General features: G+C 40.4%; 2 protein-coding genes and 1 pseudogene across 2 annotated transcripts; 2 read left to right on the top strand and 1 right to left on the bottom strand.

Moving 5' to 3' along the window:
• The first annotated feature begins 7,270 nt into the window (after nucleotides 1-7,270).
• Nucleotides 7,271-9,533, top strand: LOC110767466 (protein GAMETE CELL DEFECTIVE 1, mitochondrial-like). Its single transcript, XM_021971010.2, has 3 exons — nucleotides 7,271-8,000; nucleotides 8,383-8,572; nucleotides 9,026-9,533. The coding sequence occupies exons 1-3, from the start codon at nucleotides 7,477-7,479 to the stop codon at nucleotides 9,233-9,235; spliced, it is 924 nt and encodes a 307-aa protein (XP_021826702.2). The 5' UTR covers nucleotides 7,271-7,476; the 3' UTR covers nucleotides 9,236-9,533.
• Nucleotides 9,534-9,567: 34 nt separating this feature from the next.
• LOC110767471 (pentatricopeptide repeat-containing protein At1g26900, mitochondrial pseudogene) lies at nucleotides 9,568-10,930 on the top strand (annotated as a pseudogene).
• A 1,197-nt stretch (nucleotides 10,931-12,127) lies between these two features.
• On the bottom strand, nucleotides 12,128-14,078 carry LOC110770365 (E3 ubiquitin-protein ligase RSL1). Its single transcript, XM_021974494.2, has 2 exons — nucleotides 13,008-14,078; nucleotides 12,128-12,497 (listed from the first exon to the last, which is right to left on the bottom strand). Exons 1-2 carry the CDS (start codon nucleotides 13,877-13,879, stop codon nucleotides 12,422-12,424), a joined length of 948 nt encoding a protein of 315 aa, XP_021830186.1. The 5' UTR covers nucleotides 13,880-14,078; the 3' UTR covers nucleotides 12,128-12,421.
• Between the last annotated feature and the right edge of the window lie 620 nt (nucleotides 14,079-14,698).

The following is a 14,698-nucleotide window of genomic DNA, read 5'->3' on the forward strand; positions in this document are numbered from 1 at the left end:
CCCACACTTCTCTTAGTTCACCCCATGTTCTAAGTTCACCCCATCTTTTAATTTAAATTTTCACAATTTCTAAGAAAATCTCACTATCTTCCCAAACTACCCTTAAATACACCCGAAACTGAAAAAAAAAAAGAAATAAAAGAGATTTTCTATTTAAACCCCACAATTTTCTTTGTTCCCAGCAGAAAAAAAACACAAACAAATGGAACCCCAAATCCGAAATTTAATACTTTCTAGAGAAAGAGAATTACTTTACCTCTCTCCAAAAACTGTAACTGGAATTCCAACACTTAGGTATTGTTGAGAGAGAGAGAGAGAGAGAGAGAGAGAGAGAGTGAGTGAGTCAGTTTGTAAACAAGAAGTTGGGGTGTGTATAGATGTATTAGGGTTAATTATTAAGTTGGATGACCTTTTTTGTCTTTTTACACAATAATAAAACTTACAGCTTAATCATTTAAGTATTGGGGTGAACAAAGAGAAGTGCGGGGTTTAAATAGAAAAATCTCTAAAATATTCCTGAGATAAAATCGTTTTTTTCTTGAATATTTTATTAATTAATTATTAATTTAGGATCGGGTTCTTACACACTCTCTCTCTCTCTTTGTTTTTCTTTTCCCCCTTCGATTCTCTGACCTGCTAACTCTCTCTGTCCTCCAGCACTTCGCAGCTTCCACTTTGTATCTCCTCTTCATCTCAGCTAGCTCTCTCTCTCTCTCTCTCTCTCTCTCTCTCTCAGCTCTTCTTTGATTCTTTGACCCGTTGAAAAGAATCAGCTTTGTTATTTTGTGGCCTCACGCAATGATTTAGGCAATTTGTGACTTCAGCCTTCACCCCAAAGATGTTATGATTTAGGCCAAATAGTAGCTATTATGGTTTGTAGTTTTTCAAACTGTGATTATAAATTTTCAATTTACAGAATTACAAAATATAAATTGTACTTTTGTTTGTACCTTAAAACCGGATGAGGCCACTGGCCCTTTCTTCTTTTTTTTGGTGAAATAAGGGAAACCCCCATAAAACAACTAACCCCCGCACATTAGTCGAGGCCTAGCAAGACTAAGTAAGTCATCCATCAACAGATAGCTAACCCAGACAGGAGCCTCATCAAAGAAGCAAATTCCCAAATCCAGATTATAACTCTAGTTTGCCAAACAATCCGCAACACAATTCTTTTCCCTGTAAATGTGGACAAGGTGACAATTTCCAATTTGTCTCATGAGATCACAACAACTATGCACCAAAGTAGCAAGAGGATGGCATTGCAATGAATTGATTTGTTGAACAAGTGAGACAGCAACAGCAGCATCCATTTCAATAGCAAGGTTAGTGACACCTTTCTCAACAGCAAGCTTTAGACCAAAATATAGGCCCCAAACCTCAGCCTCCAGGATATGACCACGGCCCAAATTCACAGCAAACCCGGCAATCCAATCACCTGAGGAGTCACAGATAACACCTCCTGCTCCAATAATATTAGTGTCAGCCCTTCTAGAACCATCCACATTCAGCTTAACTTGACCAATTGTAGGAGGTTCCCAAGCCAAGAAGACAAGTACTCTATCAGGTTTCTTGCCAAAGCCAATAGCGGCTTTAACCCACTCAACAACCGCAGTAAAGATGGTTTTCCTAGGATTAAAAGGCAAATCCACATCAATGTTAAAAATCTGCTTGTTACGCCAATTCCAGATATACCAACAAGTAATGGCAAAAATAATATTCCAACCAATACCATCAGGTCCTTTAACCTTAGAGAGCAAGTTGCCTAGGAACCAAGGTTTTAGCTCAGATAGGAAGAAGTGAGGAGAGGAATGTAAATTTACAACAGAATTCCATACCATCCTAGCCCTGGGACAGTCCCTAAGAATATGAATAACGGATTCAGTTTGCCAACCACACAGAAGACAAGAAGGATCAGAAGTTAGATTCCTCTTGGTTCTTTGCTCATTGGACAAGATTTTACCTTGATAAGCCAACCAAATGAATATATGAATTTTGGGAGGGATTTTCATTCTCCACAAGTCATTCCAAAAGGGGTCAACATCTCCCAATTCTCTAAAAAAAAAAGAGTATGCAGATTTAACAGAGAATAAGCCATTTGAAGACATACCCCAAATTTGAGCATCATGTATAGAGTTCCCAAACCCAACAAGGACAGCAGTGATCTTTTGAACCAAATCTTCAGTAAGAGCATTCCTCAGCTGGTCCACATTCCACCAACCATTCCTAAAAAAGCTGTCAACATTGCAATTCAAATCTTGGATATTCAACACCCCATTATGTTGCATTAGAGGTGTATCAAATAGCCATTTATCTGTCCAAAATTTGGCCAAATCACCCTTTCCAAGCCTCCAGGTCATTCCCTTTGCCAGCAGCGCAGCTCCAAAAAGAATACTGTTCCAAGTTGAGGAGCACAAATGTCTTGTTTTCATATTAGGATCAATAATAGAATGACCCTTGAGGTATTTCTTTTCAAAAATCTAAGCCCATAAGCCATTATCTTTGTTGTGCAGCCTCCAACCGATTTTAGCCAACAAAGCTTGATTCATGTCCCTAGCCTTCTTGAAACCTAAACCACCTTTGTTTTTAGGTCTACACAGTAGATTCCATTGGCAGAGGTGGACTTTCATCTTCCTATCACTTCCTCCCCAGAAGAAATTTCTATTTAACCTGTCCAAATCTTCACAAATACTAACAGGCAATTTTGTGGTCTACATAGAATATATGGGAATAGCAGATGTGACAGCATGGATTAGAGTGGCCCTCCCAGCTGAAGAAAGCAACTTACTTTTGTCTACCGCACAGATCTCACGGCCTTGGTGTCCGGGCCGAGGGGATATGCGTTGACACGCGGCTTCCTGCTTTTGGGTGCGGTGCGGTTGTGCGCGGGCGTGCCAGCACAGTCTACCGTGCGTCGAGATGGTTGATGTGAATAGAATGGTTAAGTGGTGCGCCTGTTTGGACTCGTCTTCTAATCAAACGATTGTAGCCGAGAGAGGAACTAATCTCGGCTGTTAGGTTCACGGCCCGAGCTACAAGGCCGTTTAGTGATGATGTTGGTAGGTTTTGGGTGGTGCTCCGGCGCGCTGCTCAGGGAGCGACGGTCGTATGATATATGGGGTGAATGAGCGAATAACAAGGATGATGCTCCGGCGCCTTGAAAATCAAGGGTCGTATGATATATTGATGAATGAATTTTCCTTACAGTCTAACACTACTCCTAGGAAAACAAGTAGATATTGAAAGTGCATTACAGGAAAATATAAGTTGCTCCGTGGGAGGCTGTGGTTTGGTGTTTGAACCCTTTGATCGTAGTTTGAGCCTTGTATTTATAGGAAGGGCTCTTGAGGAGGAATCGAGGTTGAAAACCTGCATGGTGGAGCCTGATCAGAGCAAGTGGGTAGTCTAATCGACATTTGGGATTGTGAAGCATGGTGGTGTGACTTCATAAATCTTGGTAAATCTCGGCCGCCACCCTGATCGTGGGTTCTGCGCCTCTGGCCGTGGAGACGCATTTATTGCTCTGATGGCTGGTGACCTACTCTCTCAAGCTGCAAGAATTCTTGTGAGAATGTCCACGTCTAATCACTCTGTTTCCTGTCGCCAAACCCTAACTTCAGTCACTTCCCACCTTCCCTTATGCATTAAATGCTTATTCATGGCCAGTGGGTTTGCTGCAATAAACAGAGGTATTACTTTATTAAATGAAGCATGGGACCCTGCTATCACGTGATGATTTGATTCTGATATCTCTGGCCGTGATTTTGCTCGGCCTCGGCCTCGGCTTACAATCGAGGCCGAGATGATCATGCCTTGGCAACTTTTCCGTTGTTTTCAGGAAGGCAAAACACCTTGGCGAAACGCTGCGCTTTAGCTTCTCGAGAAAGTGCTTGGGCCGAGAAAAGGGGCTCCTTCGGCCAGTTCATGGCCGTGATTTATTAGGCACAAACAACTTTTCCAATTGGCAAGCCTGCAATGAACCTTACTAAGAAAACTGCTGTAAGTGGATCGAGTTACCCTAGAGTGCAATGGGAAATCAAGAACGATGAGAAATCCCACATCGCTCGGGGAGGGAAAGGTGAAGTGCTTAAATGCGTGGGCATTTCTCTTCCTAACACGAGGCCTTTTGGGAGCTCACTGGCTTCGGAGTCATGAGAACTTCGAAGTTAAGCGAGTTGGGGGCTAGAGCAATCCTAGGATGGGTGACCCACTGGGAAGTTGTTCGTGAGCCCCCAGAAACAAAACCGTGAGGGCAGAGAGGGGGGCCCAAACCAGATAATATCGTGTTAGGAGAGTCGGGTTGTGACAAATGGTATCAGAGCCGGACCCCGACCGGAAATGTGCCAGCGAGGACGCTGGGCCCCAAGGGGGGTGGATTGTAAGACCCGTGTCTTGGGGAATCAAGAACGGTGAGCAATCCCACATCGCTCGGGGAGGGAAAGGTGAAGTGCTTAAATGTGTGGGCACTTCTCTTCCTAGCACGAGGCTTTTTGGGAGCTCACTGGCTTCGGAGTCATGAGAACTCCGAAGTTAAGTGAGTTGGGGGCAAGAGCAATCCCAGGATGGGTGACCCATTGGGAAGTTGTTCGTGAGCTCCCAGAAACAAAACTGTGAGGGCAGAGAGGGGGGCCCAAAGCGGACAATATCGTGCTAGGAGAGTCGGGTCGTGACAACAAGATAGGCATCCCCAAGTACAGCGGACAATATCGTGCTAGGAGAGTCGGCCACAAATGAAACTGACCTCTTGAGCTAACGCCCTGCTGGTATTAGGAGAACAAAATACAGCGGACTTGTCAAAGTTGATAATTTGACCAGAGGCTTGACAAAATAAATCCAAGCATCCTTTCATCACCCTAGCTTTTTGCTTACTAGTTTCAGCGAAAAGGATTAAGTCATCCGCAAAAAACAAATGTGATACAGCAGGCCCAGTTTGGGAGGACTTAATAGGTTTCCATTTCCCCCTATTGATAGCATCAAAGATGATATGAGATAGCTTTTCGATGCAAACCACAAAGAGGTAGGGAGATAGGGGATCTCCTTGTTGAATACCATTCTTTGGAATAAAAGGTTGGGAAAGCTCGCCGTTAACACAAACTTGATATTTGACAGAAGAAACACAACTCATAACCAGCTTAATGAAATTACTGGGCAAGCCTATTTCACTAAGGACCTTTTCAGTAAACTTCCAATTTAATCTATCATAGGCTTTAGATAGATCAATTTTCCAGGCAATGAAGCCCTTCTTACCCTTAGAACATTTGAACTTATGCATCAATTCCTGAGCAATGAGGATGTTATCTGTGATTTGTCTTCCAGAGATGAAACTAACCTGATTAGTACTGATGATTTTAGGCAACATAGGCCTTAATCGAGCAACCAGTAATTTAGAAATTACCTTATAAAGAGTGCAACAAAGACTGATGGGTCTGAACTGCACCATGGAGTGGGGGTTCTCAACCTTGGGGATCAGAGTGATTAGGGTATCATTGAGTTGCTCAGGGACAGAACATTCATGAAAAGCCTTACGAACCATGGCGAAGATATCATCAGCACAGAGATCCCAATTCTTCTGATAAAAGGAGGCAGGGAACCCGTCCACACCTGGTGCCTTAAGCCCTCCAATTTTAAACAAACTCTCCTTGACTTCAACCAGTTCAACACTCTTAACCAGGTAGTTCAAATCGGCCTCCTGAACAGAAGGATAAAGGTTGGGTATATCTTGAGTGGAATCAAGAGAAACAGATTGTGAAAACAGAGCTGAAAAATGAGTGATTGCCAGCTCTTTAAGACCATCAGCATCTTCCACCCATACCCCATCACAATTCTTCAGTCTCTCAATCTTATTGCGCCTTCGCCTAATAATTGTAGTCATATGAAAAAATTTGGTATTTCTATCCCCTTCTTGCAACCATTTCAATCTAGACTTTTGTTGCCAGAATAAAGCTTCTTGATCAAGAATGCCATTGTACTCCCCAATCAGAACATCTTCAAGATTGCTCAAAGCCAAATTTGGCCCTATACACAAAGCTTTCTGTATTCCAGCCAGCCTGGCTAAAATTATAGCTTTCTTCTGTCGAAGATGCCCAAAAACAATAGTATTCCACTGTTTCAGAGGCTCAATTAAAGAGCAAGATTTCTTCAACGCATCACCAGTCGCTTGCTCCCACCGTTGGGTGATAAACTCCTTGAACTCATCACGTTTCAACCACATTGCTTCAAATCTGAAGGGCCTATTAGTAGGAGAAGTAGTAAGACTGGACTTCTGTGCTCTGTGCGAAATTTGGTTTCTGAAAATGAAGACTTTTTCGTGCGACCCTTTCGTGAAAGAGATCTTTTTCTTGAAAAACTAAATGAAGTTCGATAAGATAAGGTTTTGGGTTGCTTAAGTTTATTTGCATATATTATTACAGTGACGACTCTAATTGTAATTGATTTTGAGATGAATTTTTGTTATGAATTGCAGAAGAAGTTCAGGAAGATGGTAAACTTCTCCCAGAGTTTGCTGACGCAGAAGAATGTGAGTTATTCTGATTCAAACTTGTTATAGATGATTGCTATCCTTTTAAAAGGATGCAATATAAATTTTCTTTGTTATGAAGAAAGATTTTGGCCCTATGGGATTGCTGTTATTAATTTTGTTTTCATCACTTTGCAGAGAAGGCAACCTTCTCTCTAACCTTCTCCTTTAGACCTTCTCCCCTCTTTGCTTGACATGTGTCATTCTCTCTACACTTAAAACAATGCCATTAATATATTATACAAGCTAACTTTTGCTTTCCAAGTTTACCCTTATTACATGTATTCAATTTATCCAAAAAAAATTCACAACTTTCTTACCATCTTATTAATCTTTTTTTAACGTAAATTATTTTTTTAAAGAAAATATGTGCTTTTTTTCTTAAAAGAGGAAATGTCCCTTTTTTTATTTTATTTATAAAACACAAAGAGTTTAGAATTTTTTTTTTTAAAAAAAGTCTAAACTTGACGTTAAAAAAAAAGGGGACATTTCCTCTTTTTTTTTTTAAAAAAAAAACAGATATTTTCTTTATAAAAAAAAAAATAATAAGATGGTAAAAAAGTTGAGATTTTTTTTTGGATAAATTGAATACATGTAATAAGGGTAAACTTGGAAAGCAAAAGTTAGCTTGTATAATATATTCATGGCATTGTTTTAAGTGTAGAGAGAATCACACATGTCAAGTAAAGAGGGGAGAAGGTCCAAAGGAGAAGGTTAGAGAGAAGGTTGCTAGCATTTCTCTATGAATTTTTGAAGCTTCAGAATCAGGAACCGCAAGAACTGAACCAAAACCGGCAGGTCCGAGTTAGTTGGTCTTGCCTGTGGATTTTTGTCAGAACCGTACCGGACCGAACTGGTCTTCATTTCTGGTTCAGGTTCCGGTTTCATGAGAAAACCGGTAGCGCTAGTTTAAGCTTTCATTTTCTTCGATTCTCTGGTTTTCTTCACTGGCTCCAAAAGCTATGCAAGCCCTTCAACGCATAGCGACAAAGACCGAGTTCCAGAGACTCTCATCCACAATCACCAAAATCCATTTCATATCCAGCACCAATTTCAGACCCTTCTCCTCCAACTCAAAGAGAGGCGATGACGACTGGAACGACGCCTGGGAGACCGCGTGGCTCCCGCCCGACCTCTCGGGAAGTAGTAGCAGAGCTCCATGGGAGACCGACGTCAATTTCTCGTCTTCAGAGTCGAGCGTAGTGATTCCCTCGGACGCTGACCTAGAGACCAAGGCGTTCGTGGAGGACATGAATGAGAATTGGAACGAGAAAAGAAAACCCAAAGAGGAAAAGCAGCAGAGTGAGAATGGGTCGTCGCTTTATAGCTTGGATAGTATTAAGAAGGATTATAGGATCAAGAAACAAAGGATTCACGCTGGCCTTTGGATGAAGGAGATTGAGAAGCAAGAGGAGGCTAAGTTGGCCGACTCGAATTCTTTTGGTGGTGGGGACGATATCGAGCGATTGCTCGATAGCTGCTCCGAGTATGCTCTCCTTCTGTTTTCTTTTTTCTTTTTCTCATTGTTTTACTCTGTTTTGTATTTGTGTATGTATGCAGTTTGTGTATCCATTTTGAATGTGTTCAGTATGCGGATTGGGTTATCGTTCGTGTATTTGATATGAATGCCCTGTTGTCCATTTGATGTGGGTTCTATGTCAAATTTGAGATATTTCACTTGCACGCATACCCAATAGTTATCTCATTTGTTATGTTTTAATGCTTTGAGTCTGATTGATTGTTTTCCAAGTCTTGAATTTTTTCTTGATGTTACTGGATTAAATATGCATGTGTTAATGTTCATGGAAAAGAGTTTTTAAGGGTGCTTTTTAATTTACTTGTTGGGTGTACTATCGGGATACTTGCAGCATTTTTGATTCTGCCAACAACGATTTGGAAAACTCTAAAGCCCCGAGTGCTTCCGACTTCAAAAACAAACCGGATGGTTGGGAAACGACATCCAAGGCTAAGGATGGAAATGTATGGGAGATGACACAGAGAGAGGAAGATATTCTTCTCCAAGAGTTTGAGCGTCGAATTGCGTACAATAAATTTCAGGTGTGTAAATACACTCAAACAGACTTGTATTTTCCTTCTTCCCTTATACAGTATGTTCCGAGTGTAAGCATAATATAAATGAAGAGCGCAACTCATAAGATTAATCCCAAGTTTTAGATTGTCTGTATAAATCTTTATCAAATCTTAGACAAGGGTGTACAAGTGTTGCACATGGCTGTGGTGCATCAGACTTGGTAAAAGAGAACTTTTGAAATTTGACTCTTATGTATGGAATGATGCTACAGTGTCTCCTAGTATTTCTGGTTGTGTATTCAACCCCTTGTTGCCTGTAAAGACTGTATTTTCTGCATAATGGCACCACACCTCCTACAGTTTTTCTACTGAAAAAAGTTTGAATGTACTCTTTCATTACAGATTTATCTAGCTATGCGAACGTCTTCCTCTTTTACCTCTGTCCTTTCTTACTGTTGGTTATCTGACATTGACATGCAGATTGCTAGTTTTATCAAGACTCACATATTTAGCCGGAGGAGACCAATTGATGGTTGGAAATACATGATAGAGGAGCTAGGGCCAAATGCGAGAAAAGGGAAGGGTTCTCTTACAAGATTACCAAGTCTATCCGATGCATCAACACAACCCTTTAAGGAGGAAAACAGTGCAATGAGTGGCAGCAGCATTATGCCCTTTAAGGAGAGGTAGTTTGCTTTTGGACTATGTTCATATATTCCCGTGTGCTCGGAGATTTCAGAGATTGGGCAGTAATGACCATCCTTTGTTTAGAGATACCAGCATCGAAAGTATTCATAGCTACCGTATAAATTCATTCTGGCAATTTTGATCTCTGGCTTTCTCAATGTATGATCGTACCATCCTGTAGGCAACTGAAAGTGCAATTAATGTAAGTGAAAGAATGTATGAATTTCCTTCAAACCTGCTGTTCCAACTTCTGAATGACATTTTAACTTATAAGCCTTCAATATGGGTTCAATGTAAAGAATACCCTTTTGCATTTTTACTGTATTTCTAGGAAAATGGAAGATGCACATAAGTTGTTTGATGAGTTTCCTCAAGGAAATGACTTGATTTCATGGAATACTTTGATGGGTGGTTATCTTCATGTGTCTCAGCCTCAAGTGATTGTAGATTTGTTTAAGAAAATGTGTAGGAGCTGTTTTGAAGCTAGTGTTACCACCGTTTTGAACCTTTTGTCTGCCATTGGTGATTTAGGAAGTTACCTTGGAGGAGAGTCTCTTCATGGGTGCTGCATCAAGACTGGCTTTTGTTTGGATTTACATGTGCTTACTGCTTTGATTGATATGTATGCAAAGAATGGGAAAATTGATTTAGGACGTCGGATTTTCGATGGAGATGCTGTGAAGGATGTTGTATTATGGAATTGTTTGGTAGATAAGTACGCAAAATGTGGCCTGGTTCAAGAAGCAGTAGCTTTGTTGCGGTTGATGAGACTTGAAAGAATGAAACCCAATTCATCTACATTGGCAGGACTGCTTTCGGCTTGTGCTGCTTCTGGGTCTGTAAGTGTAGGGAGTTGCATTAAGGATTATGTGGAAGAGGAGAACTTGGTTTTGGATGCGGTTCTTGGTACAGCTCTGGTTGACATGTATGCTAAATGTGCGTTTTTGGAGAAGGCACTTGACATCTTTGAAAGCATGGAAAGTAAAGATGTGAAATCATGGACAGCCATGATTTCGGGTTACGGTGTTCACGGGCAGGCAGGCAATGCCATAAGGCTGTTCTATACAATGGAGGAGGGTTGCCAACCTAATGAAGTCACTTTCTTGGCAGTGTTAAGTGCTTGCAGCCATTTAGGGCTGGTGACAGAGGGAGTTAGATGTTTTGAGATAATGGTTTGCAAGTACGGCTTTGTGCCAAAAGTTGAACACTACGGTTGTATGGTAGATCTTTTGGGTCGTGCAGGGTTGCTGGAGGAAGCACATACACTAATTGAAAGCTTGCCCATCAAGAGTGACGTTACGGCATGGCGTGCATTGCACGTTGCTCTTGGGGAAACTGTGAAGAGAGTGTTAATAAAACTTAATGATGATCATCCCACTAATTCAATGCTTCTATCAAGTGCTTATGCGATTGCTGGAAGGTTGCCAGATCATACGAGAAGAACACAGGAAAGGGAGGATGAAAAGATAGTGAGAGGAGAGAAATTCAGGCCAGTTCGAAAAGAAGAAAACCTGATAAAGGAAGCTGGACGTAGACGGATACTCAAGGTTGAAAAAATTAAAGTCATCAAATGACCTGGTATATATTTTTGTATTGTTTTTCGTTTGTTCGAGACCTGTGTTATTGACTTGATGCAACATACCTTCAAACAAAAGAAGAGATTAGAAATTGATATTTTGGTACAAAATTTGAATCATAGTTTCATGGTATCATCTTTGGCTAGTAAGCCTCTTAAGCCCCGTTTGGTGGGCTGGATTGAACTGGTTAGGATAGACTTTGAAGCATTGAATTGGTCTGGCCTAGACTGGTTAGGCTTTGAGTCCAGTCCTATTCATTTTTGCACCAAAAAATAGACTCGAATTAACTTTTTTTAAATTTTATTTTTAATCAATCAGATTTTTATTTTATTTTTTATTAACAATAATCAAATGCAAAATTCCAATTTTTTGCCTCAGATTGAAGAAAAACCTTGGAACCATATGCAAAATCCTAAACAAATCAAGAAAACTCATAATATCAATAATCAAACTCATATCAAGATTTAAAAAAACAGGAAAAAAAAATTCAAACTCTTATCAAGTTTAGAAAAACAGAAAAGAAAAAATATATAATCTATTGCTAGTTGTTTTCCTTCTTCGTCTCTGTTTTCTCTGATTCACGCGGCTGTCGGGCTTTGTTTGATTTTGTTTTTGAAGTGGATTTATACATAGGTACCAGGTTAGTCAACATGATAGACAACTGAGATTTCTTCAGTCTTTAGATTGCTTCGGCGATGCCCAATCTCTCCTGTAGTCGCATAAGAGAGCATACCGCGGAGGCGATGACTCCGGCGATGGGTCGAAGGTGGTGGAACAGAGAGATTGGACAGAAGATAAAGGACAGAGAGAGGAGAGAGAGAAGAGAGAATATAAAAGAGGAGAATAGAGAAGAAGGCAACGAGATGGATGGGAAGGAGAGAGACGGTGACAGAGGTTTCACTGTAAACCCACATCTGGGGTTGGGTTTCATAACCCTAGTTATTTGGGACTTGAATCCGAAGGCTCATATCCAGAGTTTTTGACATTCTAATACCTCAGTCTACCTGCAAATGCCGACTCCAAATCCTTTGATCGAACCCCAGCAAATGATTTAGGGACACATTCCAGTTGAGAGGAAGAGGACAATGGGATGTTTGCTACTGGAGAGCTTACTCTGCACTTTTTATACTGTGCCGCTCACATAACTTCAGCCCACCATCTCTCTACTGCTTCTGAAACAATAGGAAATTTCATTATCTGGAATTTCAATTGCTTCTTGGTTCAATCTGAGCAAGTCATCTTGCTTACACCTCAGACTAGGAATTTTTATTTTATTAAAGTTCAATTAGTTTACAACTTACCTGATGCAGAATGCAGATGAGGAAAAGAAACTTTTTAATTCGACTTTTAGAAAGAAAACAGAAACCTCAAATACATTTGATTGGGGATTTCAAAGCAATGTTCCTAAGAACACTCGAATTTAAGGATGGGAGGTAAGCATCCTAAGCTTCTCCCTACTATACAATCAACTTGCTGATGAAAAATAAAACAAAAGCATACATACATATGGACTTTTTCATGATTCTGTAAACAAAGTTTAAGCCTTTTTATAAGCAACACAAAGTACCATAACAGGTTACAATGGTGAAGCCTCTCAGTGCCTCCTTATCATTTAATCTCTCGCGCAACTACCATCATGAAGAGAATTCCATTCTCCTCCACATCCATAGCAGAACTGGAATTGGCACCTGCAAACACAAAATACAGCAGATAAAACTTCCACTAAGTAAAAGCATTAAACCTGCATTAACCATAATCTAATTTGTTTCATCATCAGCCAAAACTTAGGTGCACCCGAGGTTTTATTGGGCATAATAACCATCTAAAACCCATTATGGATAACATGATACATAAACCTTGATGGTGACGCTAAAGACGAAGACGACGACGTGCATTATGGAAGTAACAATGGGGGATTTTTCATCTTTTCATAAGATGATTATTTGACTAATACCATGTGTTTAGATTGGATTTTCATCTTGGTCATTTGATTAGATACATTATTATGATTAAACACATATATGTTGTACCTATGAATGCATAAAGAACTTACTTGAATAATGTACCTAACGAAAACCAAAACCAAAATTAAAATCTAATCTAACTTCTTGGTTTGATCAAAAAATCATTTTATTCGAAGATAAGAATCTAATGTTCTAAAGCAAATCAATAATATCCATATACCAAAAGAAACTGACCTGCAAGAAATGTGCATACAACCTTCAGTCCTCTCCACATAAAATTTGCACCTGGGGCACCTCTTCCACTTCTTCTGCTTTGCAAGCTCCTTCACCATAAGATCTGCCCTCCCTCTCTCATCCTCATTAAGCCTCTGAAACTCCTCACAATCAACCCCTGGGTGCCATGGCACTTGGCATCTTGCACAGAACAATCTATGGCAAGCAGGGCACTCTGACTCTCTTATGCCTTCACCTTCATTATCAATGATCAAAACTATTGAGCAATCACTAAAAGGGCAGTAAAGTCTTTGTGCCCCAAGAACCAAAGCCTCGCAGAGGGCATCATTCCACCTCTCAAGAACCTCTCTAGGAAGCATTGGCCTGCAAGCATCAAGCTCAAGCACAGCCTTGCAGCCCAAGCCAGGGCAAACAACAATGTGAATGTTGTCCTGGATTTTTGAGGCAGCATGTTTGGCTATGCAGTCAGAGCAAAAGGAGTGATCACAGCTCTCATTTCTGAACATCTGGGCAGCCTCCTTCATTTCAACACAAATCCCACAGACGATTTGTGGCTGAATTGGGTTTAGGGTTTCATGAATTGGGGTGGATTGGGTTGCTTGGGAAGCTTGGATTATTGTTGTTGATGATGTTGAGGAGGAGGCGGCGGCGACGGCAGCGGTGGCAGAGGAGGAAGACGACCCAACATTGAGTGTAGTTTGGGAAGCGATCGAAGAAGACACTAGAGCCTCCTGGAACTGCAACTCTTCTGCATATCTGGAATCTGAGACTGGGTCATTTTCGTCTTCATGATCACTCTGATCAAATAGTGCTGAGAAGTAGAAATCGTCTACATTGAGATGAAGATTAGCAGAGGCTAATTCTTGTGCCATAATATGATTCAAAACCCTAGCTGCTCACTTCTAATCTCAAAAACTGTCAGGGCAGTTCTATGATGAAAATCAACTATCTATCTATATAAAATAGGAAGTGGCAATGCTTTTACAGCAAACTTAGCTAAGAAGGTCATCTCCAATTGGATGCTCCCTTTTACTCAGTGCTCATCCTTCGTTGAGGGGTTGTTTGCTTTTTGGGACTGTGATTTGACTTTGACTTGCTTTGATTTATCTCCAAATATTTTAAATTTAGGTTAAATACTTTTTTGGTTACTAAAATAAAAAAATAAAAAAACAAATTAGTCACTGCCACAGACGATTTGTGGCTAATTTGTGGCTAATTATATATATACCAAATTTGGATAACTTCCACTGTTACTAAAATTGGATAACTTCACTTTTCCAATGTGAAACCATAAAGGAAAACCTACTGATCAAATGAAACTACATGAGTTTCAGCAACAATGGCAATTCCTATCACCACACCCACCAACACATTGAACAACCCCACACCTTTCAACAACCCCATTAAAACCCCACCTCCTAATAACAAAGTGACTTTAACAGATGGGTTTTATACTTTGAGGCGAAAATAAATAAAATGTAAGTAAATAGATAAAAACTTGAAGGAAAAAAAATCTGATACATTTTTCTTTAATGGGATTAGAGATGTCAAACGGGACGGGCCGGCCTAACACGGCACGAGCCCAGCTCGTTTAAATGAGGCACGGCACGAGTCTAGTCAGCTTAAAACTCAGATAAAAATGCCTGCCTTTTGTATTTGTCTCTTTTCCTCTAATGAATAAAATCATACTG

Source organism: Prunus avium, chromosome 3 (assembly GCF_965620075.1).
Source record: "Prunus avium chromosome 3, drPruAviu1.hap1.1, whole genome shotgun sequence".
Taxonomy (NCBI): domain Eukaryota; kingdom Viridiplantae; phylum Streptophyta; class Magnoliopsida; order Rosales; family Rosaceae; genus Prunus; species Prunus avium.